The sequence below is a fragment of the Marmota monax genome, unplaced genomic scaffold, assembly GCF_021218885.2.
Source record: "Marmota monax isolate L192 unplaced genomic scaffold, Marmota_monax_Labrador192_F-V1.1 WCK01_AAM20220418_F8-fsc00021, whole genome shotgun sequence".
NCBI classification, from domain to species: domain Eukaryota; kingdom Metazoa; phylum Chordata; class Mammalia; order Rodentia; family Sciuridae; genus Marmota; species Marmota monax.
This window is the reverse complement of record NW_026695228.1, coordinates 19,871,848-19,891,620: the sequence shown is the minus strand read 5'-3', so window position 1 is coordinate 19,891,620 and position 19,773 is coordinate 19,871,848. Positions and strand designations below refer to the sequence as shown.

Genomic DNA, 19,773 nt, shown 5'->3' with positions numbered 1-19,773 from the left:
TACGGACACCACGTGAGTTTTATTGGTGGGTCACAAACAGGAAGGGGCCAGGAGGAGATCCTCGGCATGAATCTGAATCCAGGCGTCCCTCTCCACGCCCCGACGACGGAGGCCGCCAGTGATTGTTGGATTTTATCTGCGGAGGCCGGAAGGGAGACTTGGTCTCCACGTGCCCTCGTCCTGCGGGGCGAGGGAACTGGGCCTTGCCACCCTCCGGTCCATTACCGGGGCCAGCTGTCCGCGGAAGACAGCCGTCGCAGGGAAGGCCCGGGCCGCAGGGGCTCTGCCAGGGGCCGAGCGAGGAGCAGAGGGTAGGGGAAGGTCTTGGGAAAGTCGCCCGGGCCCCCGGGGGCCGGCGAGAGGCGCTCGGACTTGATGCTGACTGCGGGGACTGGAGGAGAGGCGCCGCGGGTGGGAGGACCCTCCTCGCCCAGGCTGCGGCCCCCGCTGCAGGAAGGGAGAGAGAAAAGGGAAGCCTGGAATTCATCGAGGAAGGAAGGGGAGCCAGGGAGGTGGCATGGCTTGGGCCAAGGATGGGCAGGAGGACCCTGGGAAAGAAGGGGGTGGCCATCCCTCTTGGGACCTCCGAAACAGCCGCCCACCGGCCGTGAACTGGACGCAGTGCAAGGGATAGCCACCAGGGGTCAGCAGTGTCTAGAGGCTTTGGAGGACCTGGAAGGGCCCCACCAGGAAACCCAAATCTGGAGGAGAGATCGGGGTACTTACTTGGACTGGGCGGGGGCGGCTGGGGGCCCATCCCCTCTTGAGGACTGCCAAGGAGTCAGGGTCGGGGGCTGCAGCAAGCCAGGGGGCGGCGGGGGGTCTCCCAAGCTATATTCTGGTGGGCAGGAGGGGTAGCCTGAGAGAGGAGACCTCTCTGAGCTCGTTGCCCAAGCCAGGCTGACCCCACAGGCCAGTTTTCTGTTTGGGTGGGTTGCCCCTGGGGGAACCCACAGCCGGTAGGTGTGTGGACATTTCCCAGACAAGGAGTGGGGGGATGTACCTGGGGGGCCTGCAGGGAGAAAAGGGAAGCTGCTCAGAGGGGGTCCTGGGGCCGAGGTGGTGCTGGGGCTCTGTAGACTACCATAGAGGCTTCTCTGTGGGGAGAGAAGGTGAAGGGGACACTGAGGCCCACACACAGGCCACCCTGCCCGCCCTCATCAACCCCCTGCCTTCCTTCCCTCACTCACCGAGGTGCTAAGACCCCCTCGGGACCCAGCCAGGCCACCAGGCAGGTCTGGCCTCCGCCCATCTGCTGCCAGGTACAGTGGAGGTGGTGTCTTGCTAGTGAGGTGGCTTGGTGAGAAGAGAGGGTGTGCCAGACCTGGGAAGGAGGACCCCCCAGAGAGAGGGTGGGTGGGCCATGCCATCAGCTAAGTCTGAGGCTTAGAGGTGACACACTCAGCCAGAGCCAAGATCCAGCCCCCCAACCTCCTGGAACTCCCCCCTCCGGGCCTAAGTCCCATGCTCACCTGGGGGCCCAGCTTTGGGGGCTGCTGGTCGGAAGGGAGACGGGCGGCTCTGGGCAGGTAGGGCTTCCCCAAGCCCAGTGGGATCACAGCCTGGTGGGGGCAGGGCCCCATACACCATGTCCGGGCCGGGCATAGTCGGTGCTGCTGGCTGTGGGCCGAGATGTGGGATGGGTGGAAGGAGGGCGTGGATGTGGGTGCCAAGGCCACTCCACCTTCAGGAAGCCTCCCCTTCTGGCTCCCTCCTCAATCCCCCCACCTGCCCTCCCCTGGCCTAAACCCACAGGGGAGGAGCCTGCATCTGGCTTAGTTTCTCTTCAACCACTAGGTGCAGAGCTGAGGCCCCTCACTCAGCCTTGAGTTGGCACAGAGAGGGTATGTAATGAATCAAAGAAATGAAGAAGGAAGGAACTGTTGGCCTTTTGAACTCTTGCTCATCCTTCAAAGCCCCAGCTACAGTGCTCCTTCTTTGAGGAGGTCTCCCCTTCCCAGGCAGAGACCTGGCTCCAAACTTTAGGTTCCCTGGCCCGAGGTCCCTTTCTCTATCTCAGCCTCAACGGCTTGAGCCTGGGTGGGGAAGGGCCCATGTCCAGTGGGGCAGGGGGCTACTTACATAGAGCCGGGGCCGGGGCAAGGCTGGGTCACCTCCATCACCTGCCAGCCGCCGCAGCTTTTCTCCTGGTCCCTCAGGCCCCTCTTCTGTCTCCAGCTCTGGCCCATCAAGGCCCACACCCCTCCGCTTCAATGTCTATGGGGACAGGAGACAATGGGATGGGCCTTTACCTCCTACCCAAGGAAGAAAAAATAGTTCTATGGAGAGAGGACAGGCCTTCCCCACTCAGCTCTGAGGGTAGAAAGAACGCCCATATGGCCCACTCCAGCCCAACCCCATTGATTAAAACCCCAGGGAGTCACCATTTAGTAACTTCCTACCGCAGTCTGGCTGGGCAAAATAACCGGGAGGTGACAAGCAACTTGAAGGTTGAAGCGGGAACTTAGCGGGCACCCAAGGTAGCGGGAGCCGCTTTATTGCGGAGCAGCAGAGGTATATATACCTAACTGATTACACACAGCTTGACTCAATTAGCATCATCTAGATACAGCAGTCAGCCAATAAGGAATCCTCACCATCTTAATGGCTCGGTGGCGTTGCCTTACCAACCACTCCTCCTGGCAAACTGCCAGGCGCCATCTTGACTTGATTTGCGGTCCCCAACAAGTTCCAACTGTGTTTGTTTCAGGAAGGACCCAGAGAGGTCAAGGACCCACCTAGATCACACAGCAGAGCCGAGATCACCCAGGCTTGCTGGTGCTTCCTGATTTAGTCCTGAACTCCCCATGGCTACTTCCATTCTGTTTCCACGTGCAGTGGGGTTTAGTACATGTGAGGAATTGAACTCTGAGGACACTATGGGCTTAACTGGGCTGGTCTCCCCCGGGGCCAAAGAACTACACACTCTTGGTCCTGCTTCTTTTTTGCCAGCTTTGCCCCTTCCTGGAACACTGGGGACTCCCAGGTGCAGGGCAGCCTGCTGCTCCCTCCAGCCCTGGGGCTTTAGCTCCCCTTGCCCACCCTGGCTGGTAGGTGTGGGGTCAGAGCCAACTCCTGGAAAAGCTGCTGTGGTCTCTTTCTCCTGAGCACACAGCAGCTCAGATCAAAACTGCAGATCAAACTATGCAAAGCAAGTTTGCTTCTCAGTGCCCGCCCTCTCTCTCTCTCTCTCTCTCTCTCTCTCTCTCTCTCTCTCTCTCTCTCTCATTGTGTGTGGTGCTGAGGTTTGAACCCAGGACCTCATGCATGCTAGACAAGCACTCTACCACTGAGCTACATTCCCAGCCCTTTTTATTTTATTCATTTATTTTTCGGTACCGGGGATGAACTCAGGGGCACTTGACCACTGAGCCGCACCCCCAGCCCCATTTTGCATTTTATTTAGAGACGGGGTTTCACTGAGTTGCTTAGGGCCTCGCCATCGCTGAGGCTGGCTTTGAACTCGCAATCCTCCTGTCTCAGCCTCCCGAGCCCCTGGGATTACAGGCGTGCACCAGGTTGCTGAGACTGGCCTTAATCTCATGATCCTCCCACCTCAGCCTCCAAGTAGCTGGAATCACAGGCGTGCGCCACCATGCCCAGAGCGCTCTTTCTTTCTGCTGTCCAGGCAGCTATCCCTAGGAGGCGTCCTTCATTACCCCGTAGCTGGTTTTATCAGCCACAAGGCCAGATTGCAATCTTGTCTTTTGTGCAAACCCAGAGTCCCTGGGCAGAGTGTGCTGGGTTTGTTGGGGCCAGGGTAGAGGGCCCCGAGGTACCTCGAGGATGTCGGTGTTGGTGCGGCTCTCGTGGGGCTCGCTGTACTCTGTGTACTTCAGCAGCACGCGGTCCATGTCGGTGCTGGCGTACTGGAAGAGGCGGTTGGCGCTGTTGAAGATGATGAGGGCGATCTCGCAGTCACAGAGCACGCTCAGCTCATAGGCCTTCTTCATCAGCCCAAACTTGCGCTTGGTGAAAGTCACCTGGACCCAGGACCCACCGGAGCAGGGGAGAGTGGGAAAGGATCAGGATGTGGAGCAGTGCGGAGGGAGGGCAGGGACCTGATGGGTCCTTGACGATGCTTGGAGAGTCCATGCTTTTCCGTGGGTTTTCCCCACCCGCCGCCCCTGGGATTGAAGCCAGGGCTGTCTATTACTGAGCCACATCTCCAGCCCTTTCTATTTCATTTTGAGACAGAGTCTTGCTAAGTTTTTTTCCAAGCTGACATTGAACTTGCCATCCTCCTGCCTCAGCCTCCCAAGTGGCTGGGCGTGCAGGTGTGCGCCCCAGGCCTGGCACCGGGTGCTCCTTCTGGTTGAGCTGCTCCCTCTGATTTCTCAGTCAGCAAACTCCTACTGGTGCTTCGCAATTCAACCCAAATAGCCCCTCCTCTTTGGTAAGCTTTCCTTGGCCTCCCAAAAAGAGCCCACACTTTTTCTCCCAGCTGCCCTCTGAGTTGGTGTGTCTGTGCCCAGCTCCATCCCCTGTATGACCGGGCTCCAGGGAGAACAAACAAAGACACGGTCATAAAAGTGAGCAAATACTCCATCTCAAACTCCTGAGGGTGACTCAAGGCTCCTGAGGCCTCCTCACCCCCTTGCAGTTCTCCCAAATTGCCAGGCCTTTTCCAGATTGTGTGCCCCTTTCCAGGAACACCTTTCCCTCAGCCACGACTCCAAGCCAGTAAACTTACCTGCCGATTCCTCTGGTCCAAAATGCGCGAGATCTGAATTTTTTTCCTCCCCATGGCCCCAGGCTGAGCAGAGTGAACTTGATCTGGGGGAAAAGGGGGAGAGGACAGAGTGGGTGGATGGAAAATGGGGAGGGGAAGCCCAGCCTCCCTCCTGTCCTCTGCCTGACCCTGCCAGGTGCTAAGGGAAAGATGAGGAGGAAAATTAAGGCAGGCTGCATCCCCTCTGCCTGGGAGCAGCCCCAGAATGTAGCAGATGCTCAATAAACACATTCAAACCCATGAGGAGAAGACCGACCAAGGGTGGAAAAGCAAGTACAGAGGTTCCAATACTGAGGTTAAAAATGACACACTGATGAACCTGACCTCCCTGGGCCTCAGTCTCCCCAGCCATGCATTGTGCAGTGATGTGCGTTGCTGGGTGTTGCTGAGAGATAATATGAGTTAAGCCATGTGAGGTGGTAAGATGTGCCTGGCACAGAGCAGGTGCTGCATACAAGCTGTTATTATGAATAATAGCAATAGCCAAAAGGTCCTGCCAGCCAGGCTGGAGGGACATCCAATGCCAGCACCCAGCAGCACTTAGCAAACGACCATAGAATCTAGACTCAAGCTGCTGAAACTGAGAAAGCAGAACTATAGGACCTCGTGCACACCCAGAGGGGCTTGGGCCACACAGTGGACAGCCTCATATTCAATCTCACAATGGCAGGCCCACATGCAAGAGCCAGAGCTGTATTTACAAGAAAACATATTCATTTATATATTATTTGTTTACTTTTTTTTTGAGGTGCTGGGTATGGAACCCAGGGCTTTGCTCATGCTAGGCAAGTGCTCTACCACTGAGCTACATTCCCAGCCTTTTTTATTTTATTGATTTATTTTTTTGGTACCAAAGATTGAACTCAGGGGCACTTGACCACTGAGCCACATCCCAGCCCTATTTTATATTTTGTTTAGAGACGGGGTTTCACTGAGTTGCTTAGTACCTCGCCATTGCTGAGGCACTCGCCTTTGATTCATTCTTTTTTTAAAAAAAATTTTTAGACGTTGGTGGGCCTTTATTTTGTTCATTTATTTATATGTGGTGCTGATAATGGAACCCAGTGCCTCACACAGGCTAAGCAAGCACTGTCCCACTGAGCCACAACCACAGCTCCATGATTAGTTCTTTTTAAAGGAAAATGTGTGTGTGCTCTCTGTGTGTGTGTGTGTGTGCTGGGGAGTAACCTAGCACCTCATGTATGAAAATTTTCTGAGAATAACAGAGCTGGTGGCACATACCTGTAACCCCAGTGACTTGGGAGGCTGAGACAGGAGAATCACAAGTTCAAGGCCAGCCTTAGCAACTTAGCCAGGCCCTCAGCAACTTAGTGAGACCCTGTCTTAAAATATTATAAAACGGCTAGAGCTCAGTGGAAAAAATAAAAAAGAATAACAGAGCCAGGTGCAGTGGCACATGCCTCTCATTCAGGCTACTTGGGAGGCTCACAAGTTTGAGGCCAGCCTCAGCACCTTGGCAAGACCCTGTCTCAAAAATAAAAATTGAAAAGGATTGGGGATGTAACTCAGTGAAAAAGCACCCCTGCTTCTGGCCTGGAGTCTTCAGACTGTGACCTTGGCCTGGGGTCTGTCTACTTAGAAATGTAGCAGAAGCCTGGATCTCCCTCACGGAGCTCTTGGCCTGAAAGGCACAGGTGCTGGGCCACAAGGACACAGTGTGAGGGGGTCTGCCTGCCCCAGCGACCCTCATGTAGAACTTGGTAGAACAAAGGAATCACGTTGCCCACACATAATTAGTCACGCGCTCTGCTGGACAGACAACCGCCCTAAGCCCCCAAGTTCCCAAGGGGACAGCCCCTTCTGCTAACGATGTGACCCTGCTCTACTTCCCAGCCTCTCCCATGTTACAGGTGTCTGTGACAGGAGGCTTTAGGCAAGTGGTCTCCCCAGGGTCACGCAGGCCTGCACATAGCTCTCAGCCAGCCTCAGACACTTGGTGGGGCCCTCAGTATGGGAGGCCTCTCCCTAGGTCTCAGACTATTCTGTGAATGGAGCCAGTATCAGTCCCCTGGGGTGGGCATAAGATGCTGAGTGCCCACCACTAGGCCTGGTGAGGAGCTCTTAAGAAATTCAGATCCCAACCAGACACAGTGATGCACACCTGTAATTCCAGCGACTTGGGAGGCTAAAGCAGGAGGAGGGCCAGCCTCAGCAACATGACCCAAAATTTAAAATGATTAAAAGGGCTGGGGATGTAGCTCCATGGTAGAGCACCCCCGAGTTCAATCCCTAGTGTTTCCTCCACCTCCCCCACAAAATTCAGATCCTAAGCTGGGGATGTAGCTCAGTGGAAGAGTGTTTACCCAGCATGCATAAGGTCCTGGTTCCATCGCTAGTTCCCCTTCCTCAGCAAAATCAGACTCTGGCCCAGTGCAGACCTGACTCCAAATCCTTCTCAGTTTATCATTAAGACACAGACACCATGGCTAGGGTGAAGTTCAGTGACAAAGGAGCCCCCAAAGCCAGGAAGTCTTAGGTAGTTGGAAGGCTGAAGCAGGAGGATCACTGGAGCCCAGTTCAAGACCAGCAACACAGTGAGATAGTGAGACCCCATCTCGAAAGAAAGAAAGAGAGAGAGAGAGAGAGAGAGAGAGAAAGGGAGGGTGGGAGGGAAAGAAGGAAAGAAGGAAAGAAAGAAGGAAGGAAAGAATTTTTCAGATCCTTTGGGAATGGCCACAGTCTGGCCTGGGTATCCAGCGGCCATAAGGGTAAGACACTTCAGCTGGATGTGTGGCCCCCTGAGTGACCCCAGGAACACAGCATCCTCTGCCCTCTGAGCCAGGTCTCTGGGCCATTACCTCTGTGTAGAGCTGGGGCTGGCAGCTGGGCCCCCCCAGCTCCAGCTTTACTTGCTAAATTTAACCACCAAGGCTAATTTTAATCCCCGGCCGGAATCAGGCGCGTTCCCACGGCTGGGATGTGTTGCCCCAACCCTAGAAGGTCCCTGGAGGCTGAAGGGGGGCACTGGCCCAGAGGTTCCAGTGCCAAGATGACTCCGGAAATGCCCCCTACACCCGGGGTCCCATGAGAGCAGGGGCCAGACTGGGGCTTGGACCTGAGCCACTTAAGCCTGAAAGACCGGATTCCAAATCCTTCTCAGTTTGTCATTAAGACACAGACACCATGGTTAGGGTGAAGTTCAGTGACAAAGGAGCCCTCAAAGCCAGAAAGTTGGGGAGTCTCTGTGAACAGAGACCCTAGAGCAAAGACAGGAAGTGAGATCCAGGCAGCAAGGACAGCAGGTGCAGGGTCTAAAGAGGAATGAGACACAGCCCGAGGCTGGAGGGAGGCACAGGGGACCTCCAGGGCTGGGCCACTATGGGTCTCCTAGATGAGGACCGTGGGTTCTGGTCTAGGAGCCATTGAGAACTACGAGAGAGACTTTGTACAGAGACAGGATAGGCCTTGCTTTTTTATTTATTTATTTATTTGTTGGTACTGGGATTGAACTCAGGGGCACTTTATCACTGAGCTTAATCCCCAGGCCTTTTTAAATTTTTTTTTTTTTTTTAATTTTTGAGATAGGATCTTGCTAAGTTGCTGAAGCTGGTCTGGAACTTGAAATCCCCCTGCTTTAAGCTCCCGGGTCATTGGGACTCCAGGCACATATCACTGAGCTCAGATATTTTCTTCTAGTTTTTGAAAGAAGGTCTCATTATGTTGTTCAGCCTGCCTTCAAACTCTTGGGCTCAAGGTGATCCTCCTGCCTCAGTCTCCTAAGAAACTGGGACTACAGGCACATGCCACCGTACCTGGCTTGATTTATCATTTTAAGACTCAGCTCGTGGCTGTCATGGGGATCAGAACTGCTGGGGGCAGGGAGGGAGATGATTTGAGGGTGGAGGGGAGGACAGAGGTGCACCTGTCTGGGGGTGGGACTCCTTCAATGCTTTGTGCCTTAAGTCATTGTACTCCAGGGTCTGCTGGGTTTTCTGCCTTCTCCAGAGCCAGGCCTGACAGGTGTACTGGGCTCATGCATGAGTTTAATTCTCCTGGCACCCATTGATCCTGGTACTCCCCCCCCCCAATCACCCAAGAGCCAACTCACTTTGGTCCCTGAGGGATCTACACAAAACAGCTCCAATCATGCTCACAGCTCCATAAGTCCACACTGTCCTCATGAGCAAGTTCAGCATTCAGCCTGATATTCAAGGCCCCTGCCCAAATCAGCTCCTGCCCATCCCACTCTCCCTTCAATAAGTATCTCTGCTTAAAAGGCTCTTTTGTCTCTTCTTCACCTTTGCAACTCCTATTCACACTTCAAAACCCAGCCCCCCCAAAACCCATTTCTCCGGGAAGACTTCTTTGCCATTCTGGACTTCCACAGTGCACATCCTTCCCCTCCAGTTCTGACCCCATTGTGCTGGGGTATGCCTATCCAGGTTTATCTCTCCCAGAGCAGCAACCCCTCTGGATCAGGCCCATGAGTGATCAAGAAGATTTCGTGAGGGGCTGGGGATGTGGCTCAGTGGTAGAGCACTTAGCATGTGTGAGGCACTGGGTTTGATCCTCAGCATCACATAAAAATAAAGAAATTAAATAAAGGTTTGAAAAAAAAGAATGCTTTAAAAGAAAAAATAAAAAGATTTGGTGGTTGGAGCAGGTCAAGAGAAACATGACTGTTCACCCCCTACACATACCCAGTTTCCCTCAACAACTTCCTCTTAGAGTCCCCCAGCTGATACCCTGCCCAGAAATACACGCGAATGCAAATCCAGTCACTCAGCATGGACCTGTCTAGGGCCCAGGTGTGAAGGGCCAGCAGAGGAACGCGGAGGCGGAGGGCCTAGGGTGTGCATATATATTTGTACTCACATGCAAATCCCCACCCTGAGCCGCAGACAGACCCTGGTGGCCCATTCTCCAGATGTTGGTGTGATCGGAACTTCTGGGGGGAGGTGGTGGCACATGCTGAGTGTGCCGGGCACGAGGGGGGAAGCTGAGGTTGGGGAGGCCTCTTCTGCACATGCACACCCTCCCCCTCTCGTCCAGCCAGAAGGCGGAGAGCTGGGGGCTTCTGCCTGGCACAGGGGCAGGGAGTGAAGCCATTGACCTGGGGATCAAGTAGGGAAGAAAGGACAGAATACAGGGGCATCTCAGGGGAGGAAGCAGGTAACTGTGCCTGAGGCAGAGGCTAGACAGGGGCCTGAGCAGGTGAACAGGGAAGCCACCCCTTTCTTTGAACCCCCATACTTGGCACTGAGTATCACTCTGTGCTAACCACGAGCTAGGCTGACCCTTTCTTTTTTTTTTATTGTTTTTAGTTGTAGTTTAGTTGAACACAACTAATACTTCTATTTTACTTATTTATTTTTATGTGGTGCCTCACATGTGCAAGGCGAGCGCTCTACCACTGAGCCCCAGCCCTGGCCCTAGGCCGACCCTTTTTTAAAAGAAGTAGAACAACAATCATGGAAGATACAAAAAGTGACTTGAGACCCCTCATTTAAAAAAAGCATCAGCTGTGTGCAAAGCCCTGAGTTTAATCCCCAGTGCCGCCAAAAAAAAAAAAAAAAAAATCAGCCAGGTATAGTGGCACATGCCTGCAGTCTCAACTATTCCTGAGGCTGAAGAGGAAGGATGGATTGAGCCCAGGAGTTTGAGGACAGCCTGGATAATATGGAGAATCAATCTCTCTCTCTCTCTCTCTCTCTCTCTCTCTCTCTCTCTGTCTCTCTCTCTCTCTCTGTCTCGCTCTCTCGCTCTCTTGCTCTCTCTCACTCTCTCGCTCTCTCTCGCTCTCTTTGGTACCAGGGATTAAACTCAGGGGCACTCGACCACTGAGCCACATCCCCAGCCCTATTTTGTATTTTATTTACAGAATTTACAGACAGGGTCTCACTGAGTTGCTTAGTGCCTCACTGGGTTACTGAGGCTGGCTTTGAACTCATGATCCTCCTGCCTCAGCCTCCCAAGCTTCTGGGATTACAGGCGTGAGCCACCTCGCCCGCTGAGAAACTCCATCTTTAAAAAAAAAAAAAAAAAGCACCAGGCTCGGATGGTTTTACAATTCTTTTCATTGAACCTCAATGCACAGATGAGCCCAGTGTTATTTAAACTAATTAAGACTTTTGAAATAGATGGGAGCTGTTCAAGTAGTTTTACGAAACTAAGAAATTACTTTATGTTTAAACCTGAGTAAGTCTAAAAACAAAAGTATTGACCATGATAGGGGTTACATTTGCCAGGGGCAGCAGAAGTCACCACCTGAACTGAGACACAAGCATGAGAAAGGGACAACCAAGAATGGGGTAAACAATCATGGGATCTGGGGAAAGATCCCGCAAAATAAAGTCCCGCAAAATAAACTGCAAAGAAAAAGACCTGGAGGTGATAATGAGTAAATCAAAGAAGGTGATGTGAGAGATAGGAAGAATGGAGGGAGGTGGTAGTGACAAGATTTGCAGTGGTCACAACACATAGGGCCAGTGGGCCACCGGGAGGAGAGGGGGCTTTACTCTGAGGGCAATGGAAAGCCATAGAGTTTGGGAGAAGGGGAATTTTGTGTTTTTCTTTTTTTTTTTTTTTTAGTTGTGGGGTGGAACCCAGGACCTCATACTAAACACATGCTCTCCCACAGAGCTATGCCTCAATGCTTTGTATGGTTTTAAAAAGTTCCTTCAAGGGGGAAAAGAAGTTCCTCTGGCTCTCGTTCACTGGGAGTAGAAAGAGGTAAAACTACTTGGAAACCTGTCAGGCGTATATTTAATCTGAACAGATGCCTCTGTGATGACCCTCTCCTCAGTATTCACCCAAGAGAAATGGGTCCATATTGTACCAGAGGACATAGGACAAGAATCAGCAATTTTATGCATCACAGCCCCAAACTGGAAATGACCCACATGCCCTCAACAGGAGAATCAGTAAATATTTTCTGGTAGAGTCTACAATGGACCGTGACATTGTAGATAGAAAAAGCGCACGCTCTAGCTTCATGAAACTACATGGTGAATCCGAACCGACTCTGCTGACAATACGGAGGGGATGTGTGCTGAGATGCCATTTACACCAAGTTCCTAAATAGTCCAAATTCATCTCTGGTGATGATATCAGCACAGTGGCTACTTAGGGCAGAGGCCCAAAGTGGAAATCCTGGGGGCTAGGAATGTGCTGCTTCCTGATCTGGGGTCTTAGTATGAAGTGTCCGGTCTTGCAAATATTTTGAGCTTTACTTCAGTGAATATGTACATTTTGCTTAGTGTGATTTATCTTAACCAAAAATTATTATTATTATTATTTTTTTTAGAGTTGGGGACGTAGTTCAGTTGTACAGCACCTGCCTACCATGCTTGAAGCCCAGGTAAAACACACACACACACACACATACACACACATACACACATACACACACATTTAAAGCCCACTGCTCCTGCTCATGGCTACCATAGGGACCAGTGTCTGTCCAGGCAGGAGTGAGGTGACAGGGAGAGGCTGGGCAGAAGTCCTGGTGGGAAACACGCAGTCTGGACAGAAGTAGGGTCCGTAAGAGGGCAATGATGGACTAATGGTTTGTTGAGCAAAGGAAAAGAGCTGGAAGCACATGCCCGTGGTGGGAGAGAAGAGTCAGGGTCCAGGTCCCACCCCTGGGTGGGGGTGGGAGATGAAGGAGGACCTCAGGAACACCTGAATATCATAAATTCTCTGTGGTAGTGACTGTGGTTACTAAATCAATCCACAAACACCCTGAGCTTCTTCAGGTCATAGACTGTCACCTTTCTAGGTTGATCAGGCATCTGTCCCAGGTGATGGAGACTGAAGGGCACTGGAAGGAATCCCACCCTGCCACTGACCCTTCACCTTCGGCCTCTCCTCGCAGGAGGGCTCGGGATTCTCACCTGTAAATGAGCCTGCGAATCCTTCTCCCATCAGCTGGGAGGAGGTGGGGCGGAGGGACGGGTCTCTTGACCTTGTCTCCTTCCTTCCCAGAAGCCAGTTTTGGAACTTGGGACGCTGAGTCAGCGTGCTGTCTCGCAAGGCCACGGTGACAGCCTTCGCTGCATCAATCCCCCACTTCCTCCCCCATAAAATGGGTCACAGGATCGTGACCTCAGAGGCTTTGCAGCGAGGGTTTGAGAGCACAGATCAGGAACGAGTTCCCCTTCTCGGCTCCCAGTGGGCATTTAATGGGGGGACGAATGGCAGAGTCAGTCTGCCAGACCCTTGAGCCCGCGAGGAGACCGCAGATCGGCGGGGGACCCAGGCCGGGAAAGGAGAAGTGAGAGGCAGGTGGGTGGCGGAGGGAGGCGCGGGCCCGCGGGACGCTGCGGAGCGGGGAGGGGGCGCTGCTCCGGCCGCCGCGACGAATCAGGCCGGAGGCCCCGCCTCACGCAACCCCAGCAGCGGTTTCATCACCTGCTCCCCAAGTACCTCATTACGGGTGACAGGAAGAGCCCCTTGGAAAGCCAGGACCCCCCCTCCCCTCTCTTGGGGGCCAGAGCAGCTCCGACCCCAGCTGCTGGCGGCGACCCTCCCTCCCCAGCCAGAGCCTTGGACCCGCCTTCTCCCCTGGGAACCTGGGGACATGATGCCCAGGTGCGTTGGGGAGCACCGGGGTGACCCGGGGGCCTGGATCAGCCCACTGGGTCCTTCTGGCCCCCCGCAGGTGCCCTTGGGGAGAGTGTGGGCTCAACCAGCGCTTCCCCTGCAGCCTCAGTTTCCTCCCCCAGAAGATGGGGAGAGTCTGGGCTATCTTGAGGTCTCTGGGTGTGACTTTTTCCAGGAGGCTTTGGGTTACTCTTCCTCAGCCCTCCAGGGTCCAGAGAAGAGTGAAGCCCTCAAGCAGTTCTAGGCGGTGGGGTTGAGGGAAGAGATTAAGATTATCCCTCAGTCTGGACAGAATGGGGGGAGATTCCCTGACAAAATGAGACCCCAAACACGCAGAGCCCCTCAGAATATATAGAGGCTCTAAACGATGGATCCACCAAACACTTTTATTCCCAAACACATAAGGATCTCTGCCTACAGAAGACCTCAAGCCAGGGGTGGTTACTCTCACCTTTAATCCTAGCCACTCAAGAGAGACTTGGGAGGCTAGGGCAGGAGGATCGCAAATCTGATTGTAAGTTGCCAGCCTGGGAAACTTAACAAGATTCTGTCTCAGAATAAAAATTAAAGGCCAGGCTCAGTGGTGCACTGGGCTTCGGAGGCTGAGGCAGGAGGATGGCAAGTTCAAAACCAGCCTCAGCAAAAGTGAGGTGCTAAGCAACTCAGTGAGACCCTGTCTGTAGACCCCGTCCCTAGGACCCCCCCCAAAAAAAAAAACCCAGAATTTAAAAGGGCTGGGGTGTAGCTCAGTGGTAGAATGGCTCTGGGTTAAATCCCCATTACCAAAAAAAAAAAAAAAAAAAAAATCCTCAAAACACAGCTCACACTACACACAGATCACCCCCCCAAACAACCCACATAGTTATCCAAACATAAATCCCCCAAACATAATCAGATCCCTTTGTACATGCAGACCCCGGACATACATAGGCCCCCCAACAAGTCAATCCCCCAAATACAACAGACCCCCAGACATAAAGAGCTCCCTAAATGCATGTAGACACCTGACTCATACAGATCCCCCAACAACATGCAGATGCCAAGATATATTCAGACTCTCCCAAACACAGACCCCTAAAATCCATGCTGGTCCCCTAGGACATGGACACAGGTGGGCTTTCCCACCTCTTCTTTAAGCAGGGGGCTGAGGTCTGAGGGTAGGGGTTCTGAACCCCAAAATCCAAGAACGTTCAAGCTAGAGAAGGCCATGGGACCCTGGAGCACAGATGTACTCATAGGAAAACTGAGACCCAGTTGGGGACACCCAAGACCCCTTCCCTGGACCACTCCTGCTGGAGGGGCAGGAACCCGCAGTAAGCAGGACTTACACTGTGCCCCAGGAGCCCAGTGTGGCCATCCACTGAGAAGTCACAGCTGGGGCTGTGGGGCCAGTCAGTACAGCTTTCAAACTCTTTTTTTCCCCCTTCTGTGTAGAGGATTTATTTATTTAGTTATCTATCTATCTATCTATCTGTCTGCGGTGGTGGGAATGGAACCCAGGATCGTGTGCAGGCTAGGCAAGCACTCTACCACTGAGCTATGGCTCTAGCCCTGTGCTGGGGACCAAACCCAGGATCTCTTGCATGCAGAACACAACCCTAGCCCAAGGTTCCAATCCTGATTTTACCATATGCTCATTTTTTTTTTTATTCTTTTGGAGCCTTGGTTTCCCCATGTGTACACTAGGCCCCTGCACACTTCCCAAGCACCCATCCACCTCTCCCCCAACCTCAGCTGACCTTCTGCCCCTTTTGGGGCACATGACACACTGGCCCCAAACAGATCTGCCACATTCCCATCACTTTCCCTTTGCCCAGGTCTCTTAACACCATTTTCAGCCCTATCCAGGCACAGCCAACATGACCTGCAGAAATCCCTCCTCCTAAAAGCACCCTCTTCCCCAGGTGGGATTCACCTAAACCTGCAGCACTTCACCCTACAGGACTTCCCGTCCCCACCCCCTGTGGTGCTGGGGATGGAATCCAGGGCCTTGAATATGCTAGGCAAGCATATGCAATATGCCCAGCCCTTTTTGTTTTATTTTGAGACAGGGTCTGGCTCAGTTGCCCAGGCTGGCATCAAACTTGTGATCCTCCTGCCTCATCCTTCCGAGTAGCTGGAATTATACGTCTGATTGTATTCCTTGGTGCTTTCTTTGACCAGCATCTTGCCACAATAGCATGTCCTACTCTGTGAGGGCGGGATGGAGCCTCCCCAATCCCTGGCCCACTGTAGATCCCCCATCACTCTTCTTGGAATGAATGAGCAACAACTGTTTAACAAACAGAAGAAACACTGGTAACTTGTTCAGCTTTTATGGTGCTGGGGATGGAACCCAGGTCCTTGCCCTAGCTAGGCAAGAGCTCTACCACTGAGCTGCACCCCTAGCCCTCAGTTTCCTTCCTTCCTTCCTTCCTAACTACCTACCTACCTTCCTTAAGGGGCACTTAACCACTGAGCCACATCCCCAGCCCTTTTTATATTTTATTTAGAGACAGGGTCTCGCTGAGTTGCTCAGGGCCTTGATAAACTTCTGAGGCTGGTTCTGAACTCGTGACCCTCCTGCCTCAGCCTCCCAAGCCGCTCAGTTTTCTTTTAAACACTTCATGGCCCACAAAACAAACTGAAGGCCCCATATGGCCTGTGGGCCACAAGTTTGAGACCCCTGCTCTGAAAAGTTTTCACAGTACAACAGCCAACTAGATAGGCCAAGCAACTGACCCTCTGGAGGTCCCACTACTCAGCTTGAGTGGAAACCACATCCGGAAGTCACCCAACACAAACCTGGCCTGCCACAGGCATGCTCACCTGCCAAGAAGGCCTGTCCTTCATCAAGGTCACTGAAAACTGAGGATCCTCCCATCCCATCTTACCTTCCTGAGGATCCAGGAGAGACACCACGCTTAGCCTGACCCTGCTGTCCCACAGCCAAGCCACCAAAGGCCCCAGCAATGTCCCCTGAGCCTCAGTGGCGGCTGCAGGGACAGCCCAAGATTTCCCTCTCTTTGTTCCAGAGAAAGATCTCCCTGTGGGGCCCCAGAAATTCATCCCCAGAGGCCCAGGCCTCCCTGCTTGGGAAATTAGCACATCTGTCAGTGCTGGGCTGGGCGGAAGGGGTCCTGCCCACAGCCTGGCAGCCCTAAGATGCAGCCAGCTGGAACCCTGGGATGTGACTTTGGGGCATCCCCAGTCCCTTACTGTCTACCCCCAGAAATGTCAGGGACACAGGAACAGGGGGTAGACAGAGCTGGGCTCCCCATCAACTGGTACAGTAGGGGAGGCAATGACAGATATGTAACCGTGCCTGGGGGACGGCTGGCCCAGGAGAAATTCAAAAGGCAGGGTCTGTGGCAAGTGGCAGGGAAGGGAGCTGCTTTGGACAGAGGGTCCAGAAGGGCCTTTCTGAGAAGTGGCCTTACCATGTAGGGATGTGGGGACAACCTGCCTGGCTGATAGAATTATCACACTGCAAAGGCCCTAAGGTGGGAATGTGCTGGGCAGGTTTCAGGAGCAGGCAAGGTTGGTTTGTCCGGGGTGAGGTGAAGCTGAGACAGCTGGAGACAGAGGCTGGGGGGAAGGGGGGGCAGGGTGATGGAGAGCGCTGCAGAACAACAGGGAGTTTTCTTTTTTTTGGGGGGGGGTGTACCAGGAATTGAACCTAGGGGCACTTAACCATGGAGCCACATCTCCAGCCCTTTTTTATAATTTATTTAGAGACAGGGTTTTGCTGAGTTGCTTAAGTTGCTGAGGCTGGGTTTGAACTTGTGATCCTCCTGCCTCAGCCTCCCAAGTCACTGGGATGACAGGCATGCCCCACCTCACCTGGCAGCAATAGGGAGTTATGGAAGGTGTGTGAGCAGGTGAGGGCTGTGGTCTGATTCAAGATTTTTCCGAAGACCTCATGGCTGTCATGGGGAGGAGGTCAGGATAGCATCCAGCAGATGGTGGGCCAGGCAGGCTGCAGACCACAGAAGTGGATGCGGTGTGCCTGTGTCAACAGCAGTGGGGACTCCTGATTTCACCCCACTGCAATTGCTCCCTTCTCAGGCCTCTACCTTGACTTTGGGAACTTGGACCTGGAGGAGAACAGCTCCTAGCAAAGGATGGAGTGAGGATAGGCCAGGATGGTGCTCTTAGGCACCTCTGCTTGGTCACAGATCAGATGGCACCTCCTATGATTGAGCACCTACTCTAGGCGCAGGCCCATACTCCACCTCATTTACACACGGGAGCTGCCTGACCCACAAATGGCCCAGTGAAGCGAAGCCAGTGCCCCTTCTTTATACCAGAAAAGGTGAGCTTTTTTTTCTGGAGCCCACATGGTAAGAGCCCCCAGGTCCGCAATCAAGCCTGGGCCCAAGGGCCAAACTGACACACCCCAACTCATAGCCCCTGCCCAGTCTTGGAAGCAGAACTGAATGTTCAACCCAGAATCACCATGGGGGTGCCTAGACACTCATTCTTACACCTCAGGGGTATCAGGACATTTGCACAGGTCTTACAGACATAGACACAGGGAGGTCGTTTTGTGGGGCAGAGAAATGGGAATCTCTGTGAGGATTCACAGGCTAGGGTAGAGTGAGCTCCCAAACCCCCTAAAGGGATCTATCTATCTCCAGGTATATAAATGCTTCAAATCTTCCAGAAGACTGATTCCCCCCAACTTGTCTATATTCATTGCCTCCAATTATTTTAATTCCTTTTCTTCTCTTAATTTTCATTTTCCAGATGTCCACTGGTTGGTTATGATTTAAGCAAATAAATCACTAGTTGAAGATGGGAAGCCAAATTCAGGGTCCCTCGCCTTTGGTTTTGTTCTTTCAGAGGGCTAAGGAGTAGACTGAGCCCAATCCTTTCTCCAAAAGGCGTGGGTATATCTACCTGTTTGAGTCCCCCACCTCAAAAACAAAAACAAACAAACAAACAAACAACAACAAAAAAAAAACCCAGCTTCCAGCTCTTGAAGGTGAAATTTCTAAAGCCACCCCAAATTCTGTTCTATGGAGGCCAAATTTGGCTTCACACTTCATATAAGTAGCAAGTGACAGGCCTGGGTCAGGAGAACAAGGCTGCCATTTCAGGAAGCCCTCTGACCTCTGGATTCAAACCTCAAACACTGGTCCTTCAAAGTTTAAGTACTTTTTGAACCCAAGTTCCTTCACTCCATGAGTCTTGTCCCCATATGCTCAGGGTCCACAGGTCCTGACTGTCCTCAGAGAGGATTCTCTGTGAGGCCAGGCATGAGGCCTCAGTTATGTCTGCCTTCTCCAGTCTGGCTGGGCCTGGGGTGGCCAGGGACCTGGGTTGCCAACATCTGCAGCCCTGAACCCTGAAAGAGGCAGTGAGGGGAGACCATGACTGTGAAGTAATGCTGCCACCAGCTTGTCATGTGCTGACAACCTCAGAAGGCTGTGACTCTTCTTCCTGTACCATTGTCTTGAAGCACAGGGAAGAAGATGGCCCACAGGCAGCTGTGGTCCCACGTTCTAGGGCTCTGTGCCCATGTTCTCACTGTGACACAGGAGAGCACATCAGTGTACAGTTGTGCAAAGGGGTCTTGCTGATGCCAAATGTGCACACCCAGAGAGGGGCACAGTGCATCTCAGATATAGAGTCGTAGACACATAACAGGGACTCAGGCTGTCACAGTTTGCCCTCAATTCAAATCTCCCCAACTCACATCAAAACCTGACACATGCCCCTTGGACACACAAACTCTCAGAAACACAACCTCTCAGGCACACAACTCAGAAACAACCTTCAGACCCGTGCTCAGGGATTCATACCCTCTCTGAGTGCACTCCTTGAACATACACACACATACGCAAACCTTCGGAGGCACAGCAGCGCACCCGACCTCCAAACCCAGCCCAGAGCACAGAAGCCATTCAAAGGACTGCGCGCGAGTCTTGACCCGATCAGACGCGACCCGACACCCACCTGCTCGGTCCCAGGAATCGGCTCCCAGACCCGCTGCTGCCACACACAGATCCAGGCGCCGGCGGCCACAGGTGCCTTCCCAGTGGGCGGCCCCGCCCCTGGGAGACGATTGGGCGGGGAAAAATCATTTGCATAGAGGGCGTCACCGTGGTGCTGCGGTGGGCGGACATTTGGGCGTGGCCCCGCCCCGAGAGTTCTAAGGCGGGGAATCGGAAGGCTCTAAGTTCGCTGGCAAATTAAGAGGGGAAAGAGAGGACTGGAAGTGTAGCTCAGTGACAGACTACTGCTTAGCCTGCGTATGGCCCTGGGTTCCACCCCAGCAACACACACACACACACACACACACACACATACACACACACACACACACACGGCGCAGGGGTCTAGCGAGACCTGCCAGGCCTCCCTGGCCCTTGCTGGGTGCCTCTGACCTTACTGTAGACCCCTGATCCTAACTTAACCTTGATTTGGACCCTTTCCCTAACTCAGACAAGCTTGGACTCGTTCCATCAGGGATGAAATATAACTTGGATCCC

At 53.1% G+C, this 19,773-nt stretch overlaps 1 protein-coding gene across 3 annotated transcripts; it reads right to left on the bottom strand.

The window, feature by feature from the left end:
* Mef2b (myocyte enhancer factor 2B) lies at positions 1-19,448 on the bottom strand. Of its 3 annotated transcripts, XM_058576485.1 has the most exons (10): positions 19,238-19,448; positions 4,694-4,776; positions 3,780-3,983; positions 2,083-2,217; positions 1,473-1,620; positions 1,191-1,324; positions 1,004-1,097; positions 727-859; positions 226-447; positions 1-136 (listed from the first exon to the last, which is right to left on the bottom strand). In XM_058576485.1, exons 2-10 carry the CDS (start codon positions 4,745-4,747, stop codon positions 133-135), a joined length of 1,128 nt encoding a protein of 375 aa, XP_058432468.1. In that variant the 5' UTR covers positions 4,748-4,776; positions 19,238-19,448; the 3' UTR covers positions 1-132. The 3 variants fall into 3 exon arrangements, with proteins under 3 accessions (XP_058432468.1, XP_046292472.1, XP_058432469.1); XM_046436516.2 differs by having other exon boundaries at positions 1-447; positions 19,238-19,447; XM_058576486.1 differs by having other exon boundaries at positions 1-447; positions 727-838; positions 19,238-19,446.
* Between the last annotated feature and the right edge of the window lie 325 nt (positions 19,449-19,773).